The sequence below is a fragment of the Camelus dromedarius genome, chromosome 31 (genome assembly GCF_036321535.1).
Source record: "Camelus dromedarius isolate mCamDro1 chromosome 31, mCamDro1.pat, whole genome shotgun sequence".
Classification (NCBI taxonomy): domain Eukaryota; kingdom Metazoa; phylum Chordata; class Mammalia; order Artiodactyla; family Camelidae; genus Camelus; species Camelus dromedarius.
The window spans coordinates 5,942,934-5,962,732 of NC_087466.1; the positions used below are offsets into that span (position 1 = coordinate 5,942,934).

Consider the following 19,799-nt stretch of genomic DNA (forward strand, 5'->3'; position numbering starts at 1 on the left):
GGCCGGTGTAGGTGTCCCGGGGCTGTTCTCGGGACAGTAAGTGGATCCAGGGGCACTGGGCTGTGCCAGGGCTGGCAGGAAGGAGCACCCTGGGGTCACAGCACTTCCGGGACCTCCAAAAAAGGGCTGCTCCAGCTGCTCAGACGGCACACAGTGACCCTTCACTATGACCCAAGTGTGAGGAGGGCAGGGTGGGCAGGTGAGCCGAGGGGACGCACCAGAGGCCAGTGGTCAGAGTAAGCCCAACTGCCTCTCGGTCAGGCGAGCCCCTCCCGGGTGGAATCCCACATTCCCTTTGTGCTGCACAAGGACCTATTCCCAGCACGGGGCCCTTTGTGACCACACGCACCTGACACTTGTGTTTGAGAGGAGATTCCATACAGGCCGGGAATAGCTTAGAGGGGAGACGGCACATGGCAGTATATTCCAGGGGTCCCTGGATGCAGCAGGCCTGTCTCCAGACCTGAGGCCAGTGGACAGCTGCCCCAGGGTAACGCCCTCTCCAGATCAAAGCATGAGGAAAGCCTTGCAGCTCGGTGCCCGTGGCCTCAGCCGGTGCTGGGGCAGCGCCCCCGCCCTCCTGTGGACACACTGCGTTTCCCCCCGAATGCCCCCTACCTGCCAGCTCCCAGCATCTCTCCTGGTTGGCCCCGTCTTTCTGGGGGCCAGGCGCAGACGGGTTGCTGGCGGAACCCTAGGGAAGGCCACATTTGGAAACTCGGGGAGGCAGGCAGGCAGGCAAAGTGCCCCAAAGAGGGAATCGGGGAGGCAGGAGGCCAAGCAAGGCCCAAGGCCCAGTGCCTGTGGGAGAGCCACGCTCCAGCAGAGCCCAGGCCTGGCCTTCGGAGGCACAGGTGCTGTTCCCAGCTGCTGTAGACAAAGCTGGCTTTTGACGGCGGGCCATCTAAACAGGAGGTGGCACCGACTCACACAGCCCACGGCCGCCACAGCTGCAGCTCTCAATCTTAGGAGGCCTTTCCTCAGAGGGTCTCCAGTTCCCAAACCCACCCTCCCCCTTGCACGCCACTCTGTGGGTTCCCCTCCCCATCTGGGAGGCAGGGTGGTGTGGGACCAGGAACAAGAGCCCTCTCCTTCCTGGCCGAGCCATTCCAAACCCTGTCCCCATAGGAAGGGGCACAGAGGCCCCAGAGACCACAAGCTGGGGAGTATCTTTCATCCTTTTTAAAAATGAGGGACACTAAGGGAGGGACTGCTGGCACCCGCCTCACATGATGCTGCCTGGATGCTAAACCACAATGTTTATACTCCCTGTTCTGAACCGAGAGTCACCTTAGAGCCATGGGGACAGGGCCTGGCTCAGGCTCTGCAGGACCACGAGATGCTCAGGGGAAAGGCCAGGCAAACCCATTCCCATGGGGAGTTAGGCAGCACCCAGAACGCTTTCAGCAGAGTCTGCTGTGTGAACAAGTGAATGAATGTTCTCTATGACCACTCCTCAAACTTGCTTTGCTGGTCACCAAGCTGTGAGAAGAAGCTACAGAAAGAAGCCTGTGTGGAAAGTGTCAGGTTCGATGTGAGTGGGGGTTGTCAGATCCACTTTCCAGGCCCCCTAAGGTTGCAGGAGGCCCATCCTCGTCCAGAGCCCAGAGAGCAAACCTGAGTCAGCACAGAGCATGGGCCTCCATCATGCTTTGGGGTTCTAACGCCCAGAAGTACAGGACCAAGCCAACCCTCGGGAGAGCCTCAGACATCTCTCCACCTGGCCCTATTCCAAACAATAAAGATCAGGAAAAAGTGATCTGTGTGTGGACAAAACAGAGAAGAAGCATCACCTACCCACTCCCTGACAGTCAGCTGGAACGTACCTGAGCCCAAAGCTGGACACGCCACCTCTGTCATCCCAGCCCCACTATCCCAACACCCCCACCCAGTCCCAGATTAGAGAGAGAGGCAGGAGGGGGGGACCACGGGGCCTTGAGTCTCTCCTAAGTGCAGCTGATGAAGCAGGATGAAGCCAGGCTACGCCTGCCTGGCCACAGGGAGCTCCTGCCTGGTCCATAGACGCTGCCCCTGAAGAAGCTGCGGGAGAGTCGATCAGCGGAAACCACGGGACAGGTGGTCTCCAGGGGCCTCGGACTCAGAGGGGTCTGGTGTCCTGGGCACGGAGTGGGGATCTTCTAGTCACTCACAAGAGGATTACGGTCATCTTGTTGACTCTGACCCTTAAGCTTCTTCTTAAAGATGGAGATTGACGTAGAAGGCTTATAAAAAATGCTCCAGATCTCCCCCGATGCTCCCGGTTGAGGACAATCCCGAAGGCCCCCTGTGGCAGGAACGCGATGGGACCTATCAAACAAAAGCAACTGACTTTTTCAAGCAGAAGAGAACAAAGCGTCCAACACCTCCTACCATCTCACAAGATACCTCCACCTGTAAAATGGGACACTTGGTGAGGCGAGGCCTCAGGAAACCCAACAGCTGCCTTTAGAGACCCGAAGGGCCGCCGTGTGGACAACACATGTCCTGGGGGATGGCAGCATGGTGGGGCAGAACTGGGCTGGCAGGATCATTTAGACCTGGAAAGGGCTGGCTGTGAGATTGTGAGTTTTCAAAATTCTTCTTTTTTTTTAAGTAGAAGAATTCTTTTCAAATGACACCGACCTGGAAGCCCACCTAGCTAAACAGGGTAAAAGTAAAACTGCTCTGCATGAAGCGGGTCCTGCCTTTCCACCAACACCCGCCCTGCCCCCGAGCCAGCCTCTGGGAGCTTGCAGAGGAGCTCGGTGTGGGTGTTGGATGGAGTCAGACAAGCGGTCTGGAGCCTCAGCGTGAGGTGAGCTGTGGGGCCCTACAGCGAGCGTCCTGCTCTCCCTGCCGTGGGGGACATGCAGACAGGACCGCGCCCAAGAGGCTTCCCCAGAATGCGTGCACTGCGACTCAAAAAAAAAAAAAAAAAAAAAGCAGCTCAGTAAACAGTAATGACGTTCTTTCCATGAAAACTGTAAAGTGCAGTGTGGAGAGGCCTATGGGTGGTGCCCAAGTGGCCAAGGGCAGCCTTCGGAGGGCAACGGAGGAGCCGGCATTCAATGTACAAAAAAAGCCTGCAGCCAAGAGCCAGGGAGAAGGTCAGGGAACAGGCAGCTTTTATGGGACACTGGTGCTCAGGAAGGCCGTAGAATGGGGAGAGCCTGTGTGTCAATTCTATCTCAATAAAACTAGGGGAGAATAGGAGACAGCCCGGGCTGGGAACCTGCTCTGGAAAGACAGAGCAGGGGCCTAGGGAAAGTGAGAACTCCCCTCTGTAAGTACACAAACGTGTGCAGCATGAGCAATCACCCGTTTCCTGGAAGGCAGAGCTGTTAACCTGAACAGTGGCAGTAAGGGAGGTAAATGTTTTTTTTCCAAATTGGTCAAAATCGAAGGATGAAGCTTTTATAAGCTTCTTAAACAATTGTTTTAAAATAATTTATAAGCAATAGTTAATGTTAGAATTCTCTCCCTGACTGTCTCAGTTTCTAGAAGGCATCAGGGAAAACATGCCTGGTGTTGTCTGAGAAATCTTTGTTCTTGTGTTTGTTCTTGTGTTCTTTAAGGGGCCAGCACAAGCCAAAAAAATGGAAATTGTTCCTTTTTATGCCCAGACTGTTTCAATCCTCCTTGAAATCGTATCCTTTGGACACAGGAACAAACACAATCCCTCAAACCTTAGTGAGATTTGTTCAGTTGTACATTTCACTCTGCAGAGAGCAAGGAATGTCTCCTGCCTTCTGTCGCCCAGGACCGAGGGCTCTGGAATCATGCGCTGACATTACAGTTGTGCTCAGACAAATGAAGCGTAGGGGGAGAGGAGCTCCGAGCCGTCCCTCCTGGAGGCGGGCGGCTCTCGTACTCACTTGAACGTGATGTGCAGAAGTATCTTTGCTATAATGGCTGTGACCGTGAGGACGAGGAGTGTTGCCAGGCCATACACCGTCCATCCTGCAGGTGCAAAAGAGGGGGCTGATCAGACTCCGTGAGCTCACTTTCCAGAAGGAGGTGTGTGTGAACCCCGAGTGAACCCTGGCAGTACAGAGGCAGGCCTGGCTGAGGAGTTCCCTGCAGGTGGCGACAGCCACGGAACGCAGCTGCGAGCCGGGCTGGCGCGGGGCCCCAGGCCTTCTGAGCACCTCGCCTTGCTCTAGAGCTTCTCTTGGAGGGAGGCAGGCAGTGTGGCCCAAAGCGCACGTGACTTGGAGTTGAAAGGGGATGGTGTACACTCTGCCTCTACCCCTGGAACCACTGTGCAGCCATGGATGAGTTACATAACTCTTCCAGTCTCAGTTTCCTCATCTGAGGAACGGGCGGTGTGACCTGTGAAATCCTACCAGATACATAAACCACAGGGTACACAGGGAGGGGCTCTCCTCCCTGACCTTCTACTGGGAGTCCTGCAGGGGAAAGCCGCTAGTCTGGGTAACACTAACACTCTGCAGCGCTACCAGCTCACAAAGACTCCAAATTTCTTGGCAGAAAAGAGAGAGTGAAAGTTCATACCCCACCAAGTCAGCCAGCTCGAATGGCCAGACCACCACCCACTCTGCCCCTCCTGCAGGACCTTCCCTCACGGCGCCTGTCGCGCTCTGACTTTTTATTTTGCTGCTTGTCTTCCTCCTCCCACTTGTAAGCCATAGGAGGGCAGGGATCTTATTTGGTTCACTGGGTAGTCCAGTGCCTACAACAGAGCCCGGCACCATTAAAGCACTTACATGTCTTCCGAGTGACTGAGTCAACAGAGCTGTGGCGACTGCCAACGCATTTAGGGAGCTACAGCTCGGGGCTGCAGAAAACCCTTCATTAGCTGTCAATCACCGTGTACTAAAGGCACCCGCGCTGGATCTTGGAGGTGAGCGCTTTTCCCTAAGGACTAAGGAATCAGCTGAAGAGAAAATGTCTCTCTGAGGCCAGAACAAACAATCTCAGAGCCAGGACCCCTAACCTGCCTCAGAAAGAGAAACACCCAAGAGCACTCTGTTTCTGTCACTGCCAAGGGCACCGCCTCCAAGCACTGTGGCTTCCCCCCTTTGATGGTGTCTGGGATCTGCTACCTGGGACGGTCTGGGGGGGGTGGCTGGGGCTGGTGGTGATGACGTAGAGGACTTTGGAGGACCGGGCAGCACTGACACTGAGGTTGGCCTGCTCCGTGATCACCTCGGCCAGCGTCTCGTTGGCAGGGGGCCTCTCCTCTGGCAGTTCTTCCTTGACGGCTGGAAGGTCAAAAGGAATTAACTGGGGGAGAGCCACGGAGACGACAGAGAGGAGGAGGCACTGGGCGTGAGGAGGAGGCAGTTTTCTCTGATTCAATTTTGGGCTCAGTTCCCTCCAGTGGCTCCGCTGCCCCAAAGCAGAACCTGCCAGGCTCTGGCTCTGAAGGAGCCACTTGACTGGTCTCTACAGGGACAGCCGAACACACTTCACGGTTTTCCTTCCCTCGTGCCTGGGCAGCCACGGTCCCTCTGCCTGGAGGGCCCTCTTTCTTCCCATCTACCCACCCCAATCCTGCCTGGTCCTCAAGCCTCTCCCACCTGCGGGGAGGCCGCCTCCCTCTGGCTTCCTGTAGCTACACACTGACTGAGCTCTTCTCGAGGCCCCCGACACCCAGGACAAGACCAGGTCTTGGATGCCTGCTGTGTTCTCATGTGCTGGTAAAGAGGTGTGCCCAGCACTCATGTGTTCACGTTAGAGGGACAGGGGAAGCTCCACCTTAGGAGGGTCTGAGGAAAGATGGAAAACCAGTCTTTCAGGACTGGCTGGGACGTTCAGAGGCAGGAGGATGGACCAACAATGACTTCTTTGGAGACTTCTGATTCTACCAATCTCAGCTCTTTCTTTTCATTATTCTTTTAACCTTCATGTGAAAACTGTCATGAGAACTACGAAAGTAGTAAAATTGACAGGTTTCACCTCTTTTCTGTATTATGAAATGTACACAAGTTATAAAACGGGAGTTGAGAAGATCTGCAAATCTGGTCTGAGGCTCCTGACTCACACAGTCGTCCTGGCAAGAACCAGCCCAGATCCGCAGGTCACAATGGGGTATGCGGGGAGCCCTGGGAGGCCAGAAGCCTTACCTTGGTATAAGACAGCAAATCCCTGGGCCTGATTGATGCGATCAGAGAAGAAATACAAGATGACAAAATCCAGAGAGACGTTAAAGGACAGGGGTGGGCGGTTCCTTCCGCTGAAACGGACCAGGACGTTGTGGGTGTAGCCGTCCAGCAGCTCCACCATGTCTGCGGAATCCCTGATGTCAAATAAGGTGAAGTTGAAGTGGATGTGGGAGGCTCCCGGGACCCGGATGGTCCAGTAGCAGACCCTCCCTGTGGCGTAGGTGTCGGGAAAGTCAGGGGAGTAGACCACGGAAGTCATGGCCGAGTAATTCCCACCACAGGCGCCGACCAGAGCTGCAGGAGACAAAAGGACACCAGCCCTCAGCCTGGGGCCCGGCCACAGGGCTCACTTTTCAGCCTGTCACAAACAAAACTTCCTAACTGATGTGATTCAGTTTGGGATATTGTTTTTTGTCCGTAAAACCAGACTGTCTTATGTTTCAGGATCGAATCACAGAATGAATCACTGAAACCCTGAACAAATGACTGGAGGCTTCTTTTTTTTTTTTTTTTTTCCACCCAGGAGACCTTCAAGTCAGGGCACAGCACAGCAGTGCAGCCCAGGTTGGGGCTGGGCTGGAGTCAGAGAGTCTGGGCTCGGGACCCGCTGGGCCACGTGATCCCAGGGGCCACACCTCACATCAGGCCTCTCGCTTCTTTCGGTTTTGAGGGCGGAGAGACCACCACCTGCTCCCGTGTCACGAGTGTGTGAGGACAGATGAGATAAAGCACCTGAAAACAGGGGGCCTCTCCGCAGCAGGGCACTCCAGGAAGTAAGGTGGTTAAAAGCCAAGGGTGTCTCCCTGGTACCTTGGAGGTGTCAGTCTCACACAAGGGGCCACACTTGGTTTTCAGGTGGGAAACTGTGGCACAAGGACTGACTTCCTGCACAGGGGAGACGCATGAGATCTTGCTGGCTCTGCGCCCCCACACTGGAGGTCTCTGGTCCCCAGTTTCTGCTGGCAGGTTCTGGGAAGGGGATACTACCGCTGCACTGCATCTTATGTGCTCACATGTAAACAAGATCTTGGAAATCAAAGTCCCTGGGAGGGAGCGTAGGGCTAGGATTTGAAAAATAGACTCGGGGGGAGTTCCACCTCCCTTTAGGATATAGAAGCTGCTTCCACCCCAACAATGACAGAAGTCTCAGAACTTTGCTTCAACCCATCAGAAACCTGAGCTCTCCCGACAAGCAAGGGAATTTAATTCTAGAAAGTAAGAAGCCCCTCGGAGGAGAGTCAGGCCACACAGTGTTTAATCTTTGACGGAGCAAAGGAGGAAGAGGCGGCCACCATGAAATCAAGTAAGAAGAAAGCAGCTAAAATTTTAGCAAATTTCTAAAGGCTGAATGTGGGCTAGCTTCTCAGTCTAGGTTAGCCTGGGGCCCAGACACAAGGGGAGTCTGCACTCACTTGCGGGCCATTCTGTGCAGGCCTCCACCCAGTGCCCATAAGGAGGAATGGGGGTGAGCGGGAGACCCAAGGGCCCCCACTGGGGGAACCAGTGAGCAAGTGGTGATGAGTAGGAGTAAAGTAGAAGAAATAACCGAGGAGATAATGGCCAAGAAAACTCCGAAGTTGATGAGAGGTAACTGAAGAAACTCAGCAATCTCTAAGCAAATAAATTAAAAAACAAAAATAAAAAAACAAACAAAAAATACACCTAGACACATCATAATCAAATCCTGAAAACCAAAACCAGAGAAAGTCCTGAAAGGAGGCAGAAGGAGGGAAAAGGCTACAAGCAAATATAGAGCAGGCATCTCCAGAAACCATGAAAGCCACAAGACAAAGGAGCAACGTTTTTGAAGTACTGAAAGGAAAAAAAAACTGTCAGCATAGAATTCAATATCTAGCAAAATTATTCTTCAAAAATGAAGGTGAAATATGGCTTTCTCAAACCAAAGCTGAGAGAAGCCATTAACAGCAGACCTGCATTAGAGAAAATGCTAAAGGAACTTCTTTAGGCCAAAAGAATATGATACAGATCGCAAGTAAGAACATGAAAAGGCGTTCAACATCCTTAGAAATTACGGAAATGCAAATTAAAACCATGAGTTACCACTACACACCTGACAGAATGGCTAACATTAAAAAACAGACAATACTAAAATTCAGGTGACGATGCGGTGCAACTCAAAGTCTCACGTATTGTCAGTCAGAATGCAAAACGTGACGGCCACGTCGGAAACCAGCTGGCAGGGTCTCATAAATGCCAAGTACACACCTAGAAATGCTGGAACCCCCAAGTGCTTACCCAGGAGAAATGAAAACACACATTCACTCACACAAACACCTGCTCGTGCGTGTCTCTAGCAGCCGCACTGCATCTTCGTCATGGACAGTCTGACGTCTATCGGTTGGTAAATGATGAACGAGTTGTGATGCAGCCGTACAAAGGCGTGCTTCTTAGCAACAAAAAGAAACTACTGAGGGGGGAAGGTATAGCTCAAGTGGTAGAGTGCATGCCTAGCACACGTAAGGTCCTGGGGATTGAACCCAGGACCTCCTCTAAAAATAAATAAATAAACCTAATTACCTCCCCTCTTAAAAAAAAAAAAAGGAACTACTGAAACAACTGAAGTGAATCTCAAAAGCATTATTTTAAGTGCGAGAAGCCAAGACGCAAATTTTTAAGTATTGTATGATTCCATTTATGTGACATTGTTCAGAAGGCAAAACTATACAGATAGAATCCGGGACCAGTGGTTGCTGAGGGCTGGGGGGTGTTGACACAAAAGGGCACAAAAGAATTTTTTGAGGTGATGAAAATATCCTATATCTTGACTGTGTATATATTTGCCAAATCTTATTGACCTGTGTAACTAAAAGGGTGACTTTTACTGTATGTAAATTATACCTCAATGAACATAAATTAAAAAAAAAAAGATTTCCAGGTTCTAACCCTGACTTTACCACATACTATGAATTTGAGCAAGATACTTAACTTCTATATACTTCAGTTTCCTCATCTATAAAATGAAATTAAGAATGGTTTCTCACTTATGGGGTAATAAGAATTAAAATGATTTGATATTTGTAAAGTGTCTAGTATAAGATCTGGCACACAGTACAACCTCAATTAAGTTTTAGCTACTATAATTATTTGAAAACAATAAAGTATGCAGGTTAAACTGATACTTTGTTCTTTTTGTTTTTAATTTTTTTAATTGAAGTATAGTTGATTTACACTGTTGTATAATTTCTGGTGTACTGCAAAGGGATTCAGTTATACATATATGTTGTTTTTCATATTCTTTTCCATTATAGTTTATTACAAGACATTGACTATAGTTTCCTGTGCTCTACAGTAGGACTTTGTTGTTTATCTTTTTTATATATAGTAGTTTGTATCTGCTAATCCCAAACTCCTCATTTATCCCTCACCCACCACTGCCTTTCCCCTTTGGTAACCGTAAGTTCGTTTTCTGTCTATGAGTCTTAAACCGATATTTCAGCAGCAAAGGCAGACCTTAAACTGAGAACTTTCGACTCCCGGATGTGTGCTGCCATGCTGGCAGCACATCCAAGTCAGCAATTTTGAGAAGAAACACATGACATCTATGACAGGTTATTAAAGTTCAGAGATAATTCAGGAAATAAACTTATAATTAAGATCATAAGGGAATCTGAAATTTAGAAACAGGTTGAAGATCTTATTTTTTCAAGGGGACATTGGCCTGACACACACAAGCTACGCCTTTCAGCCAATGTATGCCGTTAAAGTATAACTGGAAGCATTGTTTTCCCTCAGTGGTATGTGAAATAAAGTTGTCATCACGCCCAAAAGAAAACCTGTGTCTGTCGAGCAGTTGCTTCTCATTCTTGCCCTCCCCTTCGCAACCATTAATCCGTTTTCTGTCTGTATGGATTTGCCTATTCTGGACATTCCTTACAAATGGAATCATGAACTACATGGCCCAGTGTGTCTGGTTTCTTTCGCTGAGCATAATGTTTTCAAGGTTCCCCATGTTGTGGCAGGTGTCAGTACTTCATTCTCATGGGGGCTAAACAATACTCCCTTGTGTGGACGTACCACGTTCTGTTTATTCGTCAGCTGATGGACATTTGTGTTGTTGCCACTTCTGGGCTATTATGAATAATGCTCCTACGAACACTCGTGTACAGGTTTTTGTGGAAACATGTTTTCAACTCTCTCGGACATACACCTAGGAGGGGAATTGCTGGGCCATAAGGTAATTTTGTTTCACATCTGACGAACTGCCAGACTGTTCCAAAGGAGCTGCACCAGTTAACGCTTACACCAGCAATGTGTGAGGGTTCTAATTTCTCCGTAGTCTCACCAACACTTATTTCCCATTAAAAAAAAAATTAACACCATATTCTGTTTAAAGTCAAACAATGGAGGTGAACCCACACAAACTGCTTTTGTTTATTTGCCAACTATTCTCCTTTAAACATCAACTAAGGTTCAGACTTTAACAGAGGTGCTAAAACTGAGCATAACAGGAATGCATAGGAAGCCACTGGTCCTATATGGTCTCCAACAGTCACACAACTAAAAAGACCAACAGGGGTTCTGCTTGCCAGTCCTTCCCTGTCCTCCCCACAAACACACACGCTGTAGACAGCGTCTAAGCTACAACCTGCAAAAGCATGTTATAAACTCGGGTTGGGTTTCACAGTCGCCGTTCGTTGTGGCTGAACTGTGTCCTCTGAGGTCTATTCCAGTTTGGATGCCTGCTCTCTCTGACTCTGACCTTCCTGGAAACAGGGTCTTTACAGCCGTTATCAAGTTAAATAGACTGGGGTAGGTCTAATCCAATGACTAGTGTCCTTATAAGGAGATACAGAGTGATGCAGAGGCCCAGACACAGAGGCAAGCCAGCCCCATGAAGGAGGCAGCGATTGGAGTCAAGGAGTGCCAAGGACGGCCAGGAATGACCAGAAAGTAGGAAGAGGCAAAGGAAGATTCTTCCCTGGAGCCTTCGGAGGGAGCATGGCCCTGATGACATCGTGACTTTTGGACTTCTGGCCTCTCAAAGCAGGAGGGAATACATTTTGGCTGTTTATTAAGCCACCCAGTTGGTGATAATTTGTTATGGCAGCCCCAGGACACCACATGACAGTTTTGCCTAAAACTGAGCCACTCTGCCTGGTGGCAATGTTAAGAAAAGACCCACGCAAGCCTAGTGACCAACAAAGATGCTGTAAACTCTATTGCAAATTGCAGTCATCTCAAGCCTTTCCTTTTGTCTGCTTCATTTGTGACTGTCCTTTCTACCACCTTAAAATCTGACGTTTCACCAGCACTACAACTCTCACAAAGGCTCACTACCACTGAGTAGATTGGGTAGATTATGAGGGACTGGGTGGCCCAGCGGCCAGAGAGGTCAAGGCCCCAGACCATACCCTGCTCAGACTCTCTGCCCCTAGCCACTGGCTCACCAGGGTAGTGAGTCAGGGAGGAGGTGGGGCAGGGCGCACTCAGTACCAGGACTGGAAAGACAGCTCAAAGCTTAGGCTCGCTTCTCCGCTGTATCACAGTGACATAAATCTCAAATGCCTAAGAAAACACTAAAAGGGTTGGTAAGTTACACTGAAATGAGAGGATCTTAGAGCTCACGCTGAGCAATTACATCAGCGTCCCCATTACGCTGGAAGGGCTGCCTTTTCTAGGTGGTCTAAGCACCTCACAATAGGCCACGTCTCTGCAAAGCACATGGCGCGCCGTCATTAATGACTTGTTAAAGGTCTGTCCTCCCTTCTAGAGTCTTCTTGTTCAGTGCTGTATCCTCAGGGTTGGGTCAGTGCCCAGCCTGCAGCAGGTGCTTACTAAGTACTACCAAGTGACCAGAAGGGAGGGAGGTGGGCGGGCTTGTCCCTCGGCCCACGGACCCCTGTGCCTGGGACAGTGCCGGGCACACGGCACACTCACTGTCAAAGAGGATGATCCTGCCGTCGCCGCCACAGGGCTGGGTGTGGTCCCCGAAGCAGACGCTGTTGCACTCCGTACTGGCCGCCTCACCGTACTTCCAGTAATCTGGATTGTTTCCACAGAAGCAGGCGTAGCCCGACTCCATCCCGGCAAACTGCCATAACAGAGAAGCGGTGCTAGGTGAGTGGCGGTCAGGGGTGTCGTGGGGCCTGAAGGAACCTGGCAGGGTTGGGCCCCCAGCAAGCAACCAGCTGGTCTTCCCAGCCCATGGTCCCCAGGACCTCTGCCTTGTCCCACCCACTCACCATGCTGCATCACAGGCTGACCAGTAACTCCGCTCCGCCACGGTGCTCCCTCTTCAGTGAGCACCCCTTATTAATGTTCCCATTTCTACCACATTTAAGTAAGTGGTGGTGGGGAATCCATTAACTTGAAACACTGATAACAACAACATTGTATTGAATGTTTACTACATGCCAAGTGGTAAGTGCTTCATAGTCAGTCCTCAGAGCAAACTTATTGAAGCCCCCATTTAAAATTCTTATATTGCCGGACAGTAAAACTATTTATATGGTGTTCAGTCTTGTGAATGCTAACCCATGTATAGAGTTGAACCACCACCACTACAGTCAGGATACCGAACAGGCGTGCCCCCCCAGCAACCTTTCTTGTGCTATTGCTGTAAACCTCCCCCTCCTAGAGCCCCTGGCAACCACTAATTAATAGTTTTATGTCAGGAATGTCATATGCTATAGACTGCATGTCTGTGCCATCCCCTCTAATTCATATGTTGAAAGCTAATTCTCAATGTGATGGTACTTGGAGGTGGGACCTTTGGGAAGTGGCTGGGTCATGAGGGCAAGCCCTCATGAACACGATTAGTGCCTTTATAAAAGAGACCCCAAACCTCCCCGGTCCCTTCGGCCACGAGGACACAGCAAGGAGACGGCCGTGTAGGAGCCAGGAGTCGAGCCACCACCAGACACCAAATCTGCCAATGCCTTAACCTTGGGCTTCTCGGCCTCCAGAACAATGAGAGATGATGAACTTTCACCCACTGCGGCGAAAACTTCTATTCCCCATCTGTGAGGATGTGGAGTATTTTCATTCCTTGATATCTGTTCTCTGCGTCAGTTATTACTATGATGGTTGCCAAATGCTGAACTTTCTAATTCCATCATTTCTTCTACATTTATTAGTTGGTTTTCTCCTGTAAGGAAATGCTTTTCTTCTCCTCATTTATTTACTCACTAATTTATTTATATCAGCATGGATTTAAGGACTCTTATTTTATTCAGTGGAGTACAATTATTACTATTACTATTTGTTTTGAAGCTCAAATGTTAGATTTGGCCAGTGGGCGCCCCTTCAAGCTGGTTCCTGTGCCTTTTTGACGAGCCCCTCGCATTGCTGACTTTCCTGTACAAGATGTTTCGGGGTCATGTGCTTTCTCAAAATTCAGCAATTTTCTCCAAGGAGCCCTAGTTCTTTTTAATGGAGAACAGTATTTAGAAGCCAAGATACGAGTGCTAAGTGTGCCTTTTACTGTCTCACTGTTCCAGGCCCTCTCAGTGGACAGAGCTAAGAAATACATAAGTATAAATACACAAACACACACACACGCTTTCATACTTACAATTTTTTCTAGATCTATCTCTCTATATAGCGAAAATCATGCATTAGACTAATAACTTCAATCCCTGTCCCACACTACAGGATCCATCCGTCTTCTTGGCCCCCTCCTCCTACAGTGAGAAACCCGGCTCCCATTAGCCTCAATATGTTTACTTACATACTCAGTCTTTTGTGAGCAACCAGCCACCTGATCACGTTGGGCCAACTGTCTTGCTCAGCCACCTGCCTCACACAGGCCCTGAACCCCACGGGCTTTTCTCCCTGCTGGGGCCTGATTAATGGCCTTTTGACTGAATTATTAAAGAAGGAAGGAAGGGACTTTTCTTTTCTTTCTTTCTTTTTTTTGATATGACAAACAATAGCATTATTGTGGCCAACACATGAGTTTCAGATAGAAGAATGGAAAGGAAGGAAAGAAAATGTTTTGGACTGGTGTCCAGACTGGGGCCCCTTCGTGTATCACAGAAGGGATCACTACTTTGGCTTATTCCCAGGTCCCCTCTGGGGCCAGAGATGTCTCTGCTCATAACATACAGGGGTTTAAGGAAACATCGGACTCTGTTGGAGGCCAAAATGGGATGCAGATATTAGGGGCTTTCCTCCCCTTTTCTCTCAGTCTTTGGACAAGAGTGCTGCCTCACCCCCTGAATTCCCCTGTTCCTCTAACGTCTCCTTGGCAGAAAAGCAGAGTCACATGGCCTCACAGGGTTTTGTTTTTTGTTTTTTGTTTTTTTAATTTATACATTTTTAAGAGGCATCTCAGCAGAAAGCATTTACACCTTTATCCTTTCCCGTAAACATGTGGCCACAGAACCGTCACCTTGAACCTCTGACTCCGACAAAAGCTGATGCAGGTTTGTATGGTAAGTTTGTTAGACGTTTTACTGGCGCCAGTTAGAGGAGGTGGGTTGCCATGATCCTTGTAGCAGCCGAGGTTTCCAGGCACTGGAGAAATAAAGAAAAAGAAAAGAGTTTTACAACATCTGGCTGTGAAACACCAAGGAGACGCGTGTTGTGCCAGGTACTCTCATCTCAGCCAATATTTCCACTCCTAAGGTGTAAATCACTAACAAGCCAGAAGCTTTAAAAATGGAAGCCTCAGTGTCCTCTGCGAACTGCTACGTTTCTGCTTTATGTTGACGAGTATGTGAGGCCCATATAACTAACCCTAAGAAATTTTTTACCTGTTCAATACTGATAGGATTTAATATTGAAGAGAACTAGGAGTAACTTCCTAAAAAGAGAGAGGCTACAATATGTAAATTATGTTTCAGAGTCCCTGGAGGGCACAAAAAGCCCTTGGAAGCTTTTTGCCTTATGCTTCCCCTTGTCCCTTAAAAAGCCCCACAAGTTGGCTTCTTTGGGTCCTTTGGTGAATATATTAGCTTCCTATTGCTGCTGGAATAAATTACCACAAATCTATCGGCTTAAAATAGCGTAAATTTATTGCCTTATAGGTCAGGAGTTCAGAAGTACTACATGGGTGATATGGGGCTAAAATCAAGGTGTCAGCAGAACTGTGTTCCCTCTGCAGGCTCAGAGGGACAGTCAATCCCTCGCCTTTCATCTCCTCACAGCCGTCCCTGTTCCTTGGCTGGTGGCTGCCCCATTCCAGCCTCGGCTTCCATCACCATCTTGCCTTCTCTGACTCTGCTGCACCTGCTTCCCCGTGTGATTGCACTAGCCCACCTGAGTAACTCAGGATAATCTCCCCATCTCAAAATTCTCAAAATTCTTAACTTAATCACATAGGCCATGTAAAGTAACATATTTTAAGATTCCAGGGATTACAACATAGATATTTTAGGGAAGGGGGATTATTCAGTTTACCACAGTGACAACATCAGAGTTTCACAACCACACAATCAGATGGTCTGGTCTAGTAGAGAAAGCTGTCACTGAGAATAAATGTACCAACTGTGGTAGAGAGCTTTCAAAGCCAGCGCTCAGTGACCCCCACCCCCTAGTGTCCATGCCCTTGTGTGATCCCCTCTGCTTGAGTGTGGGTTGGACTAGTGACTTGCTTTTGTCCAACAGAATGTGGCAAAGTTGACGGGATGTCACTTCTGTGATTAGGTTACAAGAGACTGACGTCTGCTTGTTAGTAGACTCTATTGCCTTCTCGGCTTATATACTTTGATGAAGTAAGGTATCATGTCAGAGAGGTCATGTGGCAAGGAACTGAGAATGGCCTTCAGCCAACAGCCAGCAAGAAGCCAAGACTTTCAGTGTCTGCAAGAACTGAATCTCATCACCAGCCACGTACGCCTGAAGTAGCTCCTTCCCCAGAGGAACGTTCAGATGAGACCCCGGCCCTGGCAGGCACCCTGACTGCAGCCTCGTGAGAGACCTTGAAGTAGAGGACCCAGTTAAACCATGTCCAGATTTCCAGACACTAAGTTCTAGGGTAATCTGTCACACAGCAATAGAAAATTAACACACCTTAAATAATATATATGAAATACATACTTACTGAATGAATGAATAAATGAATGAATGAATGTATTGTAGGCCGTGGACAAATCAACCTCTCTGCCCCTTAGTTTTCCATCTGTGTTATTAATTTATGAATCACTCCATCGTCAGATGAAATCCTTTCCCTACATTCTGTTTGGTTTCTCACAGTGGATATAACTGAAGGTATAATAAGACACGAATGAGGCCTGGTCCTCGCACTTCTAGGTCAGTCAAGAGTTACACATTATCCAGCTTCAAAGTGAGACATACAGACTCTTAGAAAGCACTTTTCCTTTATGTTTCAGACTGGAAAACAGCATGGTCCAGTTTAGCAAGCTTCATATCCATATTAGTTTATTTGGTATATAAAAATTATGCATGTGTATGTATATATGTATACACACACACACACAAATTTTTAAATTTCTTCCATCATCTACATCTAACCAGCTCATTTTAAATTGGCAGGAAGCTAACCCGAAACCACCCTTCCCCCTCTAAGCCAAGTGGTCACCCTTCTCCCTTGCGTCACACATGGTTCAAATACAACAAATGTGGCTCACCACACAAATGTTAAAATGCATCTTTCGGAAACAAACCAAATCTCTATAGTAGCAAATGTAAACAGAAAAGCTCTAGGCAGTAGGAGCTCAGTGTTCAGCGGGGGCCTGGCTTGGGAATGGCTGGGTTTTAGAGTTTAAACAAATGCAGCGAGTTAAAGCATCTCCCGTTGGGGGCATACCATATAAGCTGAGTTGTTAAAGGGGCCTTATGTATGGAGCCATGTGTTTAATGGTTTTTAATAAGAGCTACTTGATCATGATCACCTTGGTCATTTACATTGATTTCTATCCCATTTATTCCATTATGCTCACAAGTAAGCATGTTATTATGTATTCGTTTATAGACAGCCCAAGGCACATAATCATAAATGTTAAGATTAGACACAAACAAGGCCGTGGTTTGCACTGATGCAGCTGGAACCTATAAGCTTTATTCACAACAATTCGGTGAGCAAATCCAGGCAGCTCATGTTCCACTGGGGCAGTGAGGTCCCAAAACACACCAGGAGGTAGATCACTGGCAATCAGACCACACCGTGTTGCTGCTCCATCCACCTGAACGTCAGTGGCCTTAGGTATTATCCTTGCCACCCAAGTCAACCACCTACCAGACACTCAATTTTACCTCCTAAAATACTGCAGACACCTGTCCACGTCTTTCTACCCACGTTGCCATCTCCCCGGTCTAGGCCACGGCCCCCTCCCCCCTGGACCAGTCCTATTCCATCATCCTGTTTCTAGGGTCACCCTACTCTAACCCAGTCAGTACACTGCAACCAGAATAATCTTTATGGTGCATTCCAGGCAGAAGGAAGGCCAAGGGCAAAGGCCTAAGGCAAGAATGACCTTGGCCTTTGCAGGAACACAAAGAAGTGAGTATAACTAGTGACAGAGAGAGGGAAACACGGCAGGAGCTGGAAAGCTATGTGGCAGCCCTGCCTAAAACCCTCAAAGCTCCTGGGTGCCCTTTGGGATGAAGTCCAAACTCTCTCCCATGGTACACAAGGCCCCGCCTGATCAGTGCTGCTACCCTCCCCTCCCCGTCAGCATGAGCCTTCTCTCTGTCCCTCAGCCCACATTCTATATGAAAGTGAAAATAAATCATAGCGTATTTGCAGGTTTCCCACCTGCACATTGCTCTCTGGCCTCTGGACTTTTGTGCAAGCTATTCCTTCTGCTTAGAATACTCTTCCTGCTTAAGACTGCAGCCTGAGCATCATTGCCCTTGGGAAGCCCCATGGGCTTCCATCATCCTCCCATTCCACAGAAAAGAGGACATGCCCCTGCTGTGCAGTCCTACAGCAGTCTATACTAAGCTTAAGGGGAGGACTGTATCTTCTGCACACTGTTGTATTCCCAGGGTCTGGCATGGTCCTAGCAGGTGCTCTAAAACTGTGTGCTGAGTGAACAAAGATGGCCCATGTAGCCCGCTGCAACTGTGGAGTGAGCGGTCCAGGTACCTCTTAGGCAGCAGTGAATGAAGAGAGCAGAGCAGAAGCGAAAGGCAGAGCTGATCGGCATCAGGACGTCCACTCAGAGCCAGTAACCACTGGTCCTGACTCCTCACTGCCCTCTTTGGCTACCTAGAAACACCATTCCAGATAACCAAGTTCTCCATAAAGGTTAATTTTAAAACTGAAAATTTTATCTTCATCATTTTGGATGAAACTTTTCTAAAATGCAATAGCTACTCAAAAAAATATTGGTTTCACCTATGTACTTTGTTTTTCTTGGTGGTTTGAGGTCCTCAAATGCACGTCACAGAATGGCCCCAGCCTGGGTGTGCTCCTCTGTGTCCTTGTGTCTGACTTTAATAATCTGTCTCTTCGGTTACTTACTGCTGGGGCGGCTGAACACTCAGAACATTAGAACTGGAAGCATCTACTTCTTGCTACTCTCAGTGCCTGTGGTCAGTGCTTAACCTCTTCTTAATTTGCTGCTTCTTAGGCTTAGAACAAAATCGCTGAACTCTGGCCCCTCCACCACGGCCTTTCTAAGCTCAGCTTCATCCACAGCGGAATGAGGAACAATAAGAGCCTCAAAGGGTTCTTGTGAGAAATAAAACTAGACAATGTAAATAAAGTAAACACCGCAAGGCCTGGCAATATCTTGTGCTGAGTAAACAGTGCTTATTCTCATTATATATAATAAGGCTTTCATCATGTACCATGCAAGCAAGAATAACCTGCTTGGTTAACAGAAAAGTAAAACAGCACTGAGTGAAAAGACAAAAATCAAAGGCAGCCACCTTGGAAAACCGGGCTCGATTCCAGATATTAAAATACGAATCTCTTACATCTGGCTAGACACAGTGCCCTTCCAGGCGAGCATCTCACAGGAACCTCACAGCCCTTTCAGGAAGGCGGGCAGGTGATGTTCTTCTGAGACGACAGAGAAGAAACCACAGTTCAGCACAGTTAAGGTCCTTGAGCAGGAGAGAACACGAGGTGGAAGTGGAGAGCAGAGGTAAGCTCTAGTGTTGCAGAACCTCACTCCACGGTTTTTTTCTTAGTGTCCCTGGCCCCCCCTTTCCTTATAGGGCCAGTCTGGGAGCTAAATGAAAATGACTTCCTGAGATTAAAGACTGAATTTGCAAAAGCGTTAGTCCCTCAGTGCTCTGTGCACCACAAGGCCGATCTCTGAGGGCTGTCACTGCCCTCTGACTTGCACTGGAAAGTGTGGCTCGAAGTCTCGCCGAAGAAGACACGTCATTGTAGTCTTCAAAAGCATTACTGGTCAACTGAGTGGATTTCCAGACTGTGTCCCACCCCCAGCTCTTCCCAGAAGCAGGGAGGAAAAGTCAACTTGAAAAGGGATATTTGTTCTCAAATTCCTTTTTACTTTCAAGACCACTTTAAAGTCCTGTGGCTTGGTCATGCATTTTTCCTCTTACCAAAGAGGCTTCATCACTTTCAATTTTTAAAAAATCATCTTAAAATACAAGTGGACCCCTTGTTTATCACAGTAGATGCTGTAACACTCATGACAGTTAGTTACCAACATTCTCTTCAGATGTTCAGAGTCCCTAACAGAGATAAAAGTTTCAGAGGAGGCTGAGGGAAGATGATCCTTCACTAGGATTAATCCGGGAACTACTGTTCTTTTACCACCACGAGGAACTGTTGGGAAGCAACCTGGA

At 48.5% G+C, this 19,799-nt stretch overlaps 1 protein-coding gene across 2 annotated transcripts in view; it reads right to left on the reverse strand.

The window, feature by feature from the left end:
- Positions 1–19,799, reverse strand: part of KREMEN1 (kringle containing transmembrane protein 1) — a 50,083-nt gene continuing 30,284 nt past the window's right edge. For both annotated transcript variants that reach the window (XM_031442978.2, XM_064481105.1), the window contains 6 exons: positions 14,461–14,585; positions 12,006–12,159; positions 6,069–6,401; positions 5,046–5,204; positions 3,855–3,939; positions 1–2,307 (listed from right to left, as the gene is read on the reverse strand). In XM_031442978.2, the coding sequence (XP_031298838.1) occupies positions 2,139–2,307; positions 3,855–3,939; positions 5,046–5,204; positions 6,069–6,401; positions 12,006–12,159; positions 14,461–14,585 (1,025 nt within the window). In that variant the 3' untranslated portion in view covers positions 1–2,138. The remainder of the gene's footprint in view (positions 2,308–3,854; positions 3,940–5,045; positions 5,205–6,068; positions 6,402–12,005; positions 12,160–14,460; positions 14,586–19,799) is intronic.